The following is a 14574-nucleotide window of genomic DNA, read 5'->3' on the forward strand; positions in this document are numbered from 1 at the left end:
AATACTGTGGTGGTATTGTTCTTGTTTGTTACTTTGGTATGTATTTTTATATTGCAAACCACCCTATAATTCTTGGATGAAGGGTGGTATAGAAATTGAATAAATAATAACAATAACTGTGGTGCATGCAAAACTTTAATAGTATTTTAGCCAGCTAAGAACTGAAATCAGATTTTTTAAAAGGAACTACAGTAATTTCAAATAGCAAGAGTAATTTGGGTTAAAATAAACAACCATTTCCCTAAAAATCAGCTTTTTTGGTAGAGGTACCAGCATGCAGAGAGCTGAAAAATTATTTTGGATTTCTGAGTATCAGTTTAAAACTTCTAGGCACTTGTGTGACCACAATTCTGTACTTTTCCAACCCTAGCTGATAAAGTATTGTGGGTAGCTTAGGTTGCAGATTCCAGTTGACTTTCCAGCCACTCTGTGCAATCCTTGATCTCCTTTAGGTTTGGTAAACTACTTATCCAGAGGGAATATTCTGTATTGAGCAAGTTGCTCACTGTGAGATTGTAATACTCGATATAAAGTTATAAATATAATGATTGTTCACTATGTTGTAAACAATCACTCCTGTGAAAATGCTGTAGGTGTGAATGGAAGAATATTGGTCTTGGGTTTTATTTGCATTGAAGCAGCTTTAAAAGTTTACTTCAACAGCTTGCCAGACTATCTTTTTTTAGAAAAAAAAATTGTTACCATACTCAATGTTAAATGAAACATTAAGTTATAAAGTTGAATGTGTATTTTGCAGGTGAAGCAGGCGACTAATCAGATTGTGATGAATTGTGCTGACATCGACATCATTACAGCTTCCTATGCACCGGAGGGAGATGAAGGTAAGAGGGAATTTGCATGTGGCTTCTGTATGTTCAGTCTCCAGATGCAATATTGATCAAATAATGAATTTAGTTGTACAGCAAGTGTTTCCAGATTGTTTTGACATAGTGACTTTAAAGTAACCTGTCCCTTCTACATTTTGGATGATGTCTAAAATCCGCAGCATATTAGAAAGGAAAATGTATTCAAGTAAAAAAGAGATAATGACTTGGTTTGTGCATAATGCTAAGCTAAAAAAAATGGCTAAGTATGAATAGCTGTGTGTGGGTACACAGAATGAAAATTTCACAGCTGCTTTGCTCCTCCCATGGTTTTGCTGCTGTCACATTACCCAGAGCAAAGCCATGGTTTGGCTTAGTGTTATATGTGAACATGGGCTCATAGTTTATCTCACTCTAAACGAACTGCAAGCTGTGTAGTAGCCAAGGTTTGTTCTTGCCTTACTGCTCATGGTTTCTTTGGGGAGATATGTGCAAACCTAGGCTTGTTCAGCAGCAGCTGGACCTGGGGAGGAGTAAAATGGCTTTAGTTTTCACTTTGTGTACTCATGCATATGGAACCATCATTTGGCTTGGTCTTATGTTTAACCAGGCCATTATAACTTGTTTGCTTTAAAACATCTTCATCTATCATATTATGCAGCTTGTTAATTCATGCTTAGCCATGGTTTGGCTTAGTGTTATGTGAGAACTGGGGCATTGTGATAAAAATCTTGGGTTTAGTCAGATTATGGCTTGTCCCAGTTCTTCAAGAAAGTGAAGACGTTTGATTAAGGTGGCATTGTTGTGGCTGCCAGCACCATCACCTCAGTATTTTCAGCTGCTGCATACTTGGCACCAAGTCTACAAACATGATCTTGAAAACTGGGTATAGTTTACAAGCCATGTATGGTGTTATACTAGTGATGCAAAACTTTTTGGTTGCTGCAGGGGAATTGTTGAGTATCTGGCTGTCAAGCACAGATGGTTGGTAGGCTACATTTGTTTTGGACAGTTATAAGTTTGTAGGCCAGCCTTCGATAAAATGCCTATTTAACATGCCCAAGATATGACTTTTTGATCAGGATTTAACTTGGGCAATGATCCACCCTCTTCTGGAATGTGTGACTTGGATTACTTGAATGAGTAATCTGAAACTGGTTTGTTTTGTGGATAGCTTTTTGTGGTGCTACTGCTCTTTGTGACACACTGGATTGAATTGCAGTGGTTGTGTGTGATAGTGACAGCATAAGAATATAAGAGCCCTGCTGGATCAGATGAAAGGCCCATCTAGTCCAGCACTGTTTTCACAGTGGCTAACCAGAGCCTTCCTGCCCACCTAGCAGTTCAAAAGCATGTCAAAGTGCAAGTAGATAAATAGGTACCACTCTGGCGGGAAGGTAAACGGCATTTCCGTGTGCTGCTCTGGTTTGCCAGAAGCGGCTTAGTCATGCTGGCCACATGACCCGGAAGCTATCTGCGGACAGACGGCAGCTCCCTCGGCCTATAGAGCAAGATGAGCGCTGCAACCCCAGAGTCATCCGTGACTGGACCTAATGGTCAAGGGTACCTTTAACTTTACCTTTTTAACCAGAGCCTATGGGTAGCTCATAAGCACAGTAGCTATCCTGTTTGTAATGCCCAGAAAGTGGTGGTCAGAGAAGCATTGCCTCTTAACACTGAAAGTACTACATAGCCATCATGACAAAGTGATGAGCTTATCATGTGTGGTTGTGTCCTCTTTTAAGTCATTCAAGTTGGTTGCTACATCTTACTGCAGTGGATTCCATAATTGTGGTCTGCCTCACAATAAGGGATTGGAGTAGACAATCAAGTAGTCTCTCTCAGTCAGCCAGTCCTATGTCATTTATAGCTTCAACATACAAAAGGTGATATGGGGGTGGAATAGGATTCCTGGTGACCTTTCCATCTGCTGAAGACCTCCTTTTCTCTCCCCATTGAGAATTTTATCGAAATTGAACAGGGGTGGGTGGGCAGATTCCTGCCTGTTTAAATCTATGTTAGTACAATTGAGCTGACAGGAACACATCTGTGTTTCTGGATTCTCTGCAAAGCTCAAAGCGCATGATATCTGGTGAGAGCACATGGATGGGGACCGGAAAGCTCAGTTCAGCAGGGATTTTGCATACGTGCCAAAAGTATGTTACTCATGCAGCTGATGGGGAGTGGGGATTTTGACTACCTTTAAGAATTAATAATCTGGCCCACCAACTGAATTCAGTTCTCCATCACTTGTACAGACGGAGCTGTTCCACCTGGCCTTTGGGTTGGTTTCTGTTTAATATTTATGCTTCATTCTTTTATTGGTGGGTTTTTCGATAATGAGACTGCAGTTTTAATATTGAATTTTTAAATTTGTATTTTAATCTGTTATTTTAAATTGATTGTGTTTATGTTTTTTGCTGTGATTTTAATTGGTGTTAGCCGCCCTGAGCCCGGTTTTTTTCTTTGGCTGGGAAGGGCGGGGTATAAATAAAATTTTTATTATTATTTATTATTACACAGAAGCAGGTATATTAACCATGAGGGAAGGGGTTGACTGTTGGATGGAATGCATCAGACAGATGAATTATTTTTAATATATTATTTATTGCTACTATTACTTGTGAATGTATACTACACTTTTTTGCAAGACTTACACAAAAGTAGCATAGTTTTAAAAACAGTAATGACACTTTAAAATAGTGGGAGCCATGGGATTGCTTGCTCCTTCCTTCCTCGAGTACGATTTCACTTCCCAGCCTTACATTAGGATTACCTTTTAACCAAGAGCTGAGACCAGGATTTGAGGTTTTTCCCATGGTTGAGAGAACCTCATTAGCATCTTCTGTGATTACTATTAGCGCTGATGTAACATGGAACCACAATTAAGACTGGTAATGCAGGGGAATTCTTGTCTCCCCTCATAATCTCATAATGGTGGTTAAGATATTGGGATTGTTACATCTGTTCTGGAATTATATGCCTTATCTTTCCACAGTTAGCTGACCAGAAACTTTGCCATTGTAGAACTTCCTGTTCTGGCTTTCTCAGTGTTGTCATGCTCCGGTTCTGAAGGCCTTGCCTTGCAAAGTTTTTAATGGCATGCCAAGCCATATCTGTATTAAAAGCGTTTGCAAAATTCAAAGCATAATTTATCTTTCCTGTGGTTGTCTTGTAAAATATATGGTGATTGAAATGTTTAATTTCTAATATTTATGTATTTCTGAAGGATTAAGGCAATTTATAAATGAAGATTGCTAAGAAAGATTGTCAGGGAACTGCCACCTGGCCCGCTGAAGGGAACGGAGTGTCTGTCAGCATACAGAGAGCCCCGAAGCCAATTTGAGCAGCACCACCTCTTCCAGTGCGGAAAGCCGCCACACCTCCAGTGGGGAGGAGAGGGAAGGAACCAGCCTGGCGGGGAGAGGGCTTAGGGATGCCACTGAGAGCCCCAGCGCCTCTTCTGGCCAGGAGCCACAAACAGGGAGCCTGGCGGGGAGAGGGCTTGGGAATGTTGCTGAGACCCTGTGCTCACCTCGTCCGGCTGGTCAGGAGGGAGGCACGCCATTTCCGTCACCCCAGTTGTGCAGAGGGGTGAAACGCAAGGAGGGTAGGAGGACACTTGGGGTGCCGAAGTTCTTATGCTGGGGAAGAAGCTGGAAGGGGCCACTCCCGGAATTCTGGCAGTGACTGAGACAGACATGCATTTTGTAGTTCTGCACTGTAAATAGTTTGCACAATAAAACTGCAAAAGACTGTTTGGGCTCCTGCTCCATTACTTGTGAGGCACAATCACACGAACCTTACAAAGATATTCAAAAAACTGCTGATATGTAGTAGAAGTCTTTGCTACTTGCCTAAAAGTGAGCAATGATTAGGCCAAGTATAACTTGGGGAGTTATTCCAAACCTGATGCCACAACCAAAAAAACACCTCCTCTCTATCACACTTCTGCTGCGCGTGAAGGTGGAGAGGTCTCTGAGAGGATCGGCGGAAGTTCTTGGAGAGCCAATTCTTAAAATATTTTGGACTCAAGATGTTCAGGACTTGAGCTGAGCAAATTGGTAAATAGTGCAGCTGGCTAAGAACTAGTTTAATATGATCTGATCTTTCATATTTGGTCAGTACCCTGTAAGTCTCAGTCTAAACTAGTCTATCTTCAAGGGTATTTCCATGTAAAGCATGCTATAGTAATTAACAAGGAGGTGACTGGAGTATGAATAACAGAGGCAAGGTTTGGTTTCTCAAGGAAATGGATGAAGCTCCTCTTCCCTGCCTCCACATGGAAATGCAAGAGTGCATTTGGGCCTAGGAATATTCTCAGCATGCAAACCTGCAGCTTCAGAAGGGAGTGCAACCTTATGAAGAGCAGGTTGTATGCATACTTGCACTATCATCAAAATTGTTCAGCCTCTGACTTGAGCTTTTGTGAGACACTGATCTGTCATAAGGAAGCCGCAAAATGTTTTGGTTTTCTATTAATACTTTTTTGTCTTTGTAATGAGGGCTCACTTGGAGCTCTGAGAGTATCATTTTTTTAAAAAATGCATTTGCTTCTCTGTGTGCCTTGAGGAGAATACAGTTGATTGGTAAGGGCAAGCAGGGTGAAATGGATTATTCTTCTTTGGGGATCTTGAATTAGATTATTGTTCCAGCTCTGTGGTGGTATGTGCCAGTGAATAGAATACTGGACCTGAGTGATGAGGTTTCAAACCCTTGCTCTGTAATGGACTTACTGGGTGAGCTTGGGCAGGACTTGAAAAATATCAGATGTCTAAAATGTTGCTCCTAAGCTGCGGAATCATTTAATGCTCCTTGTTCTCTATCGGGCTAGTTTTCAGTCTATAGAACGGTGAGAATAACTCCCTTCAGAATGGCTCTAAGCATAAAGCAATTGAGTTTTAACACACAGGAATCATTAAATCTGTAGCTTCAGCTTTTCTGGGTACTTATTACTTCAGTTTAATCTAGGTTGTATCTAGTGGGAATCATAAGAGGGATTTACCAGCACTACCATAAAAAATGTGTTTTTGTGTTTGGGTAGATCTGTGGAAGACCTAAAGGAACATAATACATTGCCTTAAAAAATGGGTTGATTTTTATCTGGTGAATGGAAGCCTTTCAGTCTTGCATGGGCAGCATTATGAAGCACACCAGCAAGTATGTACCTTTATTCTAAGGAAGTAGTGTTTAAAGGGACAAGAAGGTTCAGTGCTGCTTCTCCTTTTCCTCTCACTCAGTTCCTCCTTCCCATTTGTTTTTCTTCCTATCCTTACATTCAGCCAGCCACATCTTCCCTTCCTTTTCTCCAATTTTGCAGGTGTCAGCCTCCATTCTAGCCAACTCCTGCCCCCACATTTGCCTGTGTATTTTTGTATGTTGTGAGCTGCTAGCATCCGTCAAACCATAAGGTATCAAACCATGACCCACTTAGTGGTCCCTGGACCATAGTTTGAGAAGTGGGTCAAGTCCAGGACAGTTAAAGGCAATGGAGGCACCTTGCTCAAAAGTGCATTGTGGTCAGCCCCTCTGAAGTGCTCTTTGTTTTGCTTAGCCTGGAGTATCTGCTATACTAACCTACACCTCTGCTTAAGCCAGGAGGCCCAACTGGTTGAGAGTTCCCACCTCTGTTCTGCCAGTGTTTTCAGGTAGCATGCATGCAGTTTTTGGTTCCTGCTGTTTGGGCGTCAGCGTTGATGTTTTCATGAACTACAACTTTCTTATATACGTAATTTGGGGTTCCAGGGATGTGGAAGCATTGCTATTGTATCCTGCTTCTGCACATCCTGGGGGTATCTGGCTGTCAGAAATAAGGTGACGAGGTAGACCGTTGGTTTGACACAATGTAGTTCTTAATGCTGATTTGGAGCTGGTAATTATGGAATTTAATATAAAGAGAATTAATATATTTTTGTTACAAAGCAAAAACCAAGATTCTGTGGTATATTAAACATCCTTTATATAAATCCTTTGCCAGTTTGGTGTAGTGGTTAAGAGCAGCAGACTCGTAATCTGGGGAACCGGGTTCGTGTCTGCACTCCTCCACATGCAGCTGCTGGGTGACCTTGGGCTAGTCACACTTCTCTGAAGTCTCTCAGCCCCACTCACCTCACAGAGTGTTTGTTGTGGGGGAGGAAGGGAAAGGAGAATGTTAGCCGCTTTGAGACTCCTTCGGGTAGTGAAAAGCGGGATATCAAATCCAAACTCTTCTTCTTCTTCTTCTTCTAAGCCTGAATGTGCCTTGTATAACTTTCTGGCACACCCAGTAAATTCCATTAAAAAAAAAAACCTGCTCTACAAAATTCTATGTATCCAGTATGGGCTGAATGTGGGCCAGCCAATATACTCAGTCCTGTAAAGACAAACTTGTTATATGTTCCAAGTTCTCGTGTCAGGGAGGACAGGAGACATTCTGTGCTGGGCGGGGTTGCACTCCCCTGTGAAGAGCAGATCACAGGCTGGTTCACCAGTTTATTGCCCCTTTTGGACAGAAATGACTTGGCCATTGTACTCCATGCTCCGATAACTTTCAGATTGGATTACTGCAGTGGGTTCTATGTGAAGCTGCCCTTAAATATGACTCAGAAAGTTTAATTGGTCCCAAATGCAGTGGCCAGATTATTGACTGTGGTTCCATTTAGATCACATATAACCCCTGCCTTAAAATGTCTGCATTTGTTGCCAGTTCGTTTCTGGGCCCAATTCATGGTGCTCACATTACTGGTTTAAAGCCCTAAACAACTCAGTTCTCAAGATGGACTCCTTCCTCACAGTCCCTCTCTGATTTTTTTGGGGGGAGGGGGGACAAAGTTTTTTTCATTTTCATCTTTATTTAAATTGCTTGACATGGCTGCATTGAGATATATCTTTGTTTACCTTAGAGTATTTGACTTGCAACAATTACATAAAATTTAAAATAAGAATAAAACAACAACAAACACTCAGATAAACATTTCTGAATAGATTAACAAAGTTGTGTCAGAGTGTATATACCCAAATTACTGCAGTTATTACAGATATGAAAATATGTATAGTAATGTGTATTGCTTAGATTGGTGACCATAAGTAAACAGTATTTTGTATCAACTACAATTAGAATTTATAGGCGTTTATAGGAAGGGGGAGTGAGGGGAAGGGAATAAAATAAAATAAAATAAAATAAAATAAAATAAAATAAAATATGTACTCCATATATGCCAGATTGTCTAGTCTAGACTAGATATAAAGACCTACTGGAGAGAAAGACTCCTAGATGGATCTCACCAGTGGAGGCCAAGGCCTATAAGAGACCGAATATGTCTGCAAGTTGGTTACGATATATGGATATATTGCAGCAGGAAGGGGACTTATTTAAGTTAAAAAGTTACGACCAAGTTAAAAGCCAGGTCCCCGACTGGCTGCAATATTATCAGGTGTATGAAACATTGAAAATGGACAAAAAAATTGGTTTTCAAGTAGAAAAATCAAAACTGGAAACAGAACTGATAGAATCGAACTTTAAGAACCTTTCTAAAATGTATAATCTTTTGCTAGAGTGGCATACGAAAGATGAACTGGTTAAATCGACAATGATAGATTGGGCGAAAGATGTAGGACATAATATTATGATGGATGACTGGGAGAGATTGTGGCAGAAAGGTATCAAATTTACTGCTTGTAATAGTTTAAGAGAAAACATAATGAAAATGGTATATAGATGGTATTTGACACCAGTTAAGATAGCCAAGATGAATACCAAAATGTCAGATGTATGTTGGAAATGTAAACATGCGAAAGGTACCTTTTTTCATATGTGGTGGTTGTGCCCAGCGGTAAATGCCTTCTGGGATAAGATTTACAATGAGCTTAAAAAGGTAATGAAAGTTACCTTTAGTAAGAAACCAGAGGCATTCCTCCTGAGCATAACCAATGAAGAGATACCCAGTCAGGATAGAGTGTTCTTTATGTATGCCACGACAGCAGCTAGAAACCTATTGGCAAGAACATGGAAAGGTGAGGAGATACCAACAGTGGAAGAATGGCAGATGAAGATGATGGATTATATGGAACTCGCAGAACTGACCGCCAGAATCCGGGACCAGAGGGAGGAGATGGTGTCACAGGATTGGAAAAAATTTAAAGACTATTTAGTTAAATCAGTTAAATTGAATATTTGAGCAGAATTAAATAGAAGATCGGCTTTAGTAGGTTTATGTTAGATAAAACTGTTAGGAAGAAATTTTTGTGCGAATGATTTATTTGTTAGAAAATATGTTAAGATTTGGTGTTTAAGTTAAGATTTACATTTGATTAGGTATTTGATTAAGCAAAGCTAAGCATATTAAAATTGGGCAAATGTTAATGGAATAAGATACAAAGCTACCTAGAAGATATATATGATTTTGAAGACAGTGGAGGGAATGGGGGAAGTCCCCAAAACAGAGAAGATAGTACCAAGAAAAGTAAGAAGATAAGTGTTAGTTTAAGGTTTGTATATGTTTCTTTTTATTGTTATTGTTTGATTGTGTTTATGTATTGTGTTTTTATAGTGTTAATGTTGGTGTTTATGTTATGTTTTTCTTTTGTTTTAATGGAAAATAATAAAAATCTTATTAAAAAAAAAAACATATATGCCAGATTGTACTGGAAAATGTGACTACTATTTCTACCATATGCTTCATTATTTGTGTAATCAATAAAGTCACCCCAGAACCCTCTCTGGTGTTAAGATCAGCAGAGGGTGCCCTCTTGGTAGCTCTGCTGCCTTCAGCAGCTTGGTGCCCTGGGAGAGAGCATTCTTTGTGGCAGCCCCTATGTTGTGGAACTCCCACCCCATAGAGGTGTGTCTGGGAACTTTATTACACAGTTTTTGGTGAATGCTGAAGACAGACTTCTTTACTCTGGCATTTGACACCTGAGATGCATATTTTCAGCCCACCCTATATTTTGTGATTGCAGTTTTTTTTTGTAACTAAGTTTTTAAAAGTGTTTTTAATATTGTACTTTTAAATTGCTGTAACCTGCCTACGGACCTTAAGTATGAAGGGCAGGTAATAAATGGAATAATAAAAATAATAACTGCATGGCTTGGTTGCACTGGAAATGTATTTGTAATATGTTTATTCACATACCTTCACTATTTTTTTTGATAGGATTAAGAAATTTGATTCCATTTGGGATACTGCCAGAGCATAATGGCTTTGAAAGTGGAAGAGAATGAATCTGGCAGAGGACTTGCTGGATAAATGCTCTGTGGCACCTGTTGGAATGAGTCAGAAGCCAATGCCTTTATTTAACTTTACTATGACTAGCTTTTAAATGCCTGGCTGTTCTGCAAAATGAAATGCTGTCGTGTATGTTTGCCCTGATGCAAATGTTGGGCCAAAGGATGTCTTTAAAAGCAAAAGTTAGTGTAACTTTTGAGATACATTTTGTTTTGCTAGGCTTGGTTTTGGAAAATGTGTTTTTAAGTCTGTCATGGCCTAGTTATGATGTCTTAGGCAAGTCATTCATACTCATGTACACTAAGCTAACATTTTAATACGGTATAAGGATAGTAGAGTTCTGCCTCTCAAGGTGATGAACCACCTTGTAAATAAAAAGTGCTCTGTTAATGCTGAATACAAAGAAAGTGAATGAAATAATGAGCAGATCGCTCTTTTCAGAGATCAGACAGCACACACTGTTAGTAATTAGAGAATAGTATTTTGTTTGCAGTGGGTGTTGGGTGTTCAAACAGTGCTTCTATGTTTTCCTGGCTTGAGACAAGCTGCTTCTGCACAATATGCAGTAGTTCTCAGCTTGTGGTAAACTAATGCTGCCTGGTGGTGGGTGGAAGGGGGTATTCCATCCAGCACTAAGTTGCTAGAATATTAAACATGAAGAAAACTGCTTTTTCAGGGCAAAGTTTTGAAAAATGCTAGAACATTCACATATTGAGGATGAGAATTAGTTACAAAAATACCGTAGATCTAAGGATGGGGAAGCCATTTCAGCCCTTTAGGACAGGGCTGACAGTTGGTATAAATAAAAAGAATAAAATGGAACAATCTATATAGTTCAGTTTGCTTATTAGTGGCTAACTTGGCGTCTTTGTTTTCTGAAGTCTTGGGACCCTTTGCTACATTCTCTTTTAAGATACTGGGACTTCATACATCTAAGCATGCATTCTAGAGCTGTTGTGCTCCAAAATGGCAACTAGACATTCCAACTGTAATGTATAGCTTATATATCTGAGTTTCTAACACTGTTCTTAAGCTTACATCAGACCCTCTCTTTTCCAGGAATATGTAGAAATAAATATGTTTAAAGTGTCTGGATTTGCATGATTTTGCTTTATTTATTCAACATAATATCCAACTTCCTGAGAGTTTGTTCTGTGATCCTGCCCCATAGTTGCCAAACCATAGATCAAAAGAGGGGTGTGAAGATAAAAGTGTCTGTGAAAGGGGGACACTGTAAGGGGAATCTAAAGAATTGAGAATTGGAGCTTCATCACTTTTGCTAAGTTTCCCTCTAGCAAAATTAGTTGATTAACGACTTGAGAGAAGTTTTGGTTTTTTCCTCATAACCTGGAATTTTTGTTGAGGGCTAGTTTGGGATAATGTTATTACTCTTGGGCATTACTTTTTTAAAAAAAGCACAGTTCCTATTTGAACTGGTGGGGATTTCACGATTTCTTTCCATGTTGCTGGGTAAAGAAGCCTCACAAACTTCTTTCTACCACCAACATGATTTCTGATGTTATAGAAGGCATTTAGATGATTGAGCTGTTCTTCCCAACTTGGGGGAAGGGGAGGGTTAAGAGTTTTTGAAAATTTGTGGTGACATTCCAATGATTCTTAAATGGAGCCCATATAAAAAGTGTAATATTCACGCTCGCCCAGAGAGAATTAATCATAGCACTTAGCAGAAGCTTTTAGTAGTTATGGACTTGCCAAATCCCAGGGTAATATCTTAGAACACATTGTAAAAGCAAATGGTGTCCTGCAAAAGATCAACTCATCCTCCCTTTCCCTTATTATTATTCTCTCCCCAGAACTGTGGTCTATTATTAACTTGTGTGTAAATTACCATTCCCCTCCCCAGGGCAGGAAAAATCACTGGCAAATAAAATCTTGATGCTAGTGCCTTGAGAGTTTGAAGCAGAGTTGTAGTGCTACTGATAGGATAGTGGTCAGTCAGTTTGGGTCAAAGCTTTGTTGCAAAGGGCCAAGCCAGTGCACTCATTCACTACATTGCTATTGCATTTCGTTGCTATTACTCACATTCTTAATAGCTGGCCAAGGTTTAATGATTCAGATCATTGTTGATGTCTTTGCTGAAGATTGGGGAGGAAGGGAGACAAGAGGAAATATGGGGCTGAGCACAGTTTTTTGCATTTATAGCCATTTTCTCCATTTTTTAAGACTACTATTAAAAAGTTGTCCAAGGCTAAAAGGCTTGTTTAGCCAGCTGGGGGCACCAAGTGAGCAGTGGGCCAAGTGGAAGAACATTTGTGGCCTGCATTTGTCTGTTTTCTTCTATTGCTGCTTTTAATGGGTCAGTGGCTAGAGGGGTTGGGAGCTGGGGGCACTGTTATACAGTGGTTCCGCTCTTTCCTCCTGGGCCGTGTTCAGAAAGTGGTGGTGGGGGATGAGTGTTCAGACCCCTGGGCTCTCACTTGTGGGGTGCCTCAGGGTTCTGTCCTCTCCCCCATGCTTTTTAATATCTATATGAAGCCGCTGGGAGAGATCATCAGGGGGTTTGGGTTGGGTGTTCATCAATATGCAGATGACACCCAGCTCTACCTCTCTTTTAAATCAGAACCAGTGAAGGCGGTGAAGGTCCTGTGTGAGTGCCTGGAGGCTGTTGGAGGATGGATGGCGGCTAACAGATTGAGGTTGAATCCTGACAAGACAGAAGTACTGTTTTTGGGGGACAGGAGGCGGGCGGGTGTGGGGGACTCCCTGGTCCTGAATGGGGTAACTGTGCCCCTGAAGGACCAGGTGCGCAGCCTGGGAGTCATTTTGGACTCACAGCTGTCCATGGAAGCGCAGGTTAATTCTGTGTCCAGGGCGGCTGTCTACCAGCTCCATCTGGTACGCAGGCTGAGACCCTACCTGCCCGCAGACTGTCTTGTCAGAGTGGTGCATGCTCTGGTTATCTCCCGCTTGGACTACTGCAATGCGCTCTACGTGGGGCTACCTTTGAAGGTGACCCGGAAACTGCAATTAATCCAGAATGCGGCAGCTAGACTGGTGACTGGGAGTGGCCGCCGGGACCACATAACACCGGTCCTGAGAGATCTGCATTGGCTCCCAGTACGTTTCCGAGCACAATTCAAAGTGTTGGTGTTGACCTTTAAAGCCCTAAACGGCCTCGGTCCTGTATACCTGAAGGAGCGTCTCCACCCCCATCATTCAGCCCGGACACTGAGATCCAGCGCCGAGGGCCTTCTGGCGGTTCCCTCACTGCGAGAAGCAAAACTACAGGGAACCAGGCAGAGGGCCTTCTCGGTAGTGGCGCCCGCCCTGTGGAACGCCCTCCCGTCAGAAGTCAAGGGAATAAACGACTACCTGACATTCAGAAAACACCTAAAGGCAGCCCTGTTTAGGGAAGTTTTTAATTTGTGACTCTGTATTGTATTTTGATTGTTGGAGGCCGCCCAGAGTGGCTGGGGAGACCCGGCCAGATGGGCGGGGTATAAATAATAAATTATTATTATTATTATTATTAGTGGTTGTTCATTGGATTTTAATTAGTTGCGCATATGGGGTTCCTTATCTGGATGCATGTGTGTTCTTGTTGCCAGGAGTGAGAAATTGTATCCTATGGATAGGAAAAGGTGGTGATGTGTTTGTGAGGCAACTTTTCAAAACAGTAACCCAAAACCAAGTCAGACACATGGTTTGCTTTAAGATGGAGCTAGCTTGATTTCTAGAAAAGAGATTCTGACTACACATCAGGAAGAACTTTCTGACAGTAAGAGCTGATCGACAGTGGAACTGTGTGTCTCGGAAGTTGGTGTGTTCTTTTTCGGTGGAGGTTTTTAAGCCAAGGTTGCATGGCCGTCTGTCATGGATGTTTTAGTTGAGAATGCTGCATTGAAGGAGGTTGGATCAGATGACTAAGGGTCTGCTTATATGCTGCAGGCCCTCAGGCCTACCTGATCAGATCTTGACTTATTGGTTTGTTAACCAACATTGCTAGAGTTCTCTAGTTGGGATGTAATGGAGTACACTCCTGATTAATGCAGGCCAGGATTTTTGCAGAGAAGCAGTCACACAGTGAAGGGAGGAATGCACAATCGTAGCCAAATCCTCAAATACAGTGAATGTTTCAGTCCTATAAAAGGGAAGGAAGCATCCCAGTATAATCTATTTCCTTCCCAGTATGTGCAATTCTGGCTTGAACACTTACTTGCCTTTGTCCTTCCTTTGGAACATAACTGTGAACAACCTTTGGCCAGGGTCCAAGCTTTTTTATATTGCTGGACTATAATTTGGAATCATTAATTAATTGACATATCCATCTGGCCACTCTGTAATTTCAGAAATGGCTTTGTAGATGCAGTTATTTTAATCTGTACTACAAGCTCTTTGCAAACAAATTGTGAATATGCATAGTGCTCTGTTGGTTGAAGGCTTATAGTCTTTCATGGTTCGTCATAGTACTTTTACTTGGTTATATAGCCATAGATCATAACAAGTGAAATCTCAGAGCAGTATTCTAAAATAGAAAGAAAGGAGCCCAAAAATGACATGTGCAGTATATTTCATGTAATGACACT

The 14574-nt window shown here is 40.9% G+C and overlaps 1 protein-coding gene across 1 annotated transcript in view; it reads left to right on the forward strand.

Annotated features, from left to right (window-relative positions):
- NPEPPS (aminopeptidase puromycin sensitive) overlaps positions 1 to 14574 on the forward strand; it is a 75343-nt gene that overhangs the window by 12087 nt on the left and 48682 nt on the right. The window contains 1 exon segment of the mRNA XM_033169588.1: positions 758 to 842. Within this exon segment, the coding sequence (XP_033025479.1) occupies positions 758 to 842 (85 nt within the window).

Source organism: Lacerta agilis, chromosome 14, assembly GCF_009819535.1.
Source record: "Lacerta agilis isolate rLacAgi1 chromosome 14, rLacAgi1.pri, whole genome shotgun sequence".
In the NCBI taxonomy this organism is placed as follows: domain Eukaryota; kingdom Metazoa; phylum Chordata; class Lepidosauria; order Squamata; family Lacertidae; genus Lacerta; species Lacerta agilis.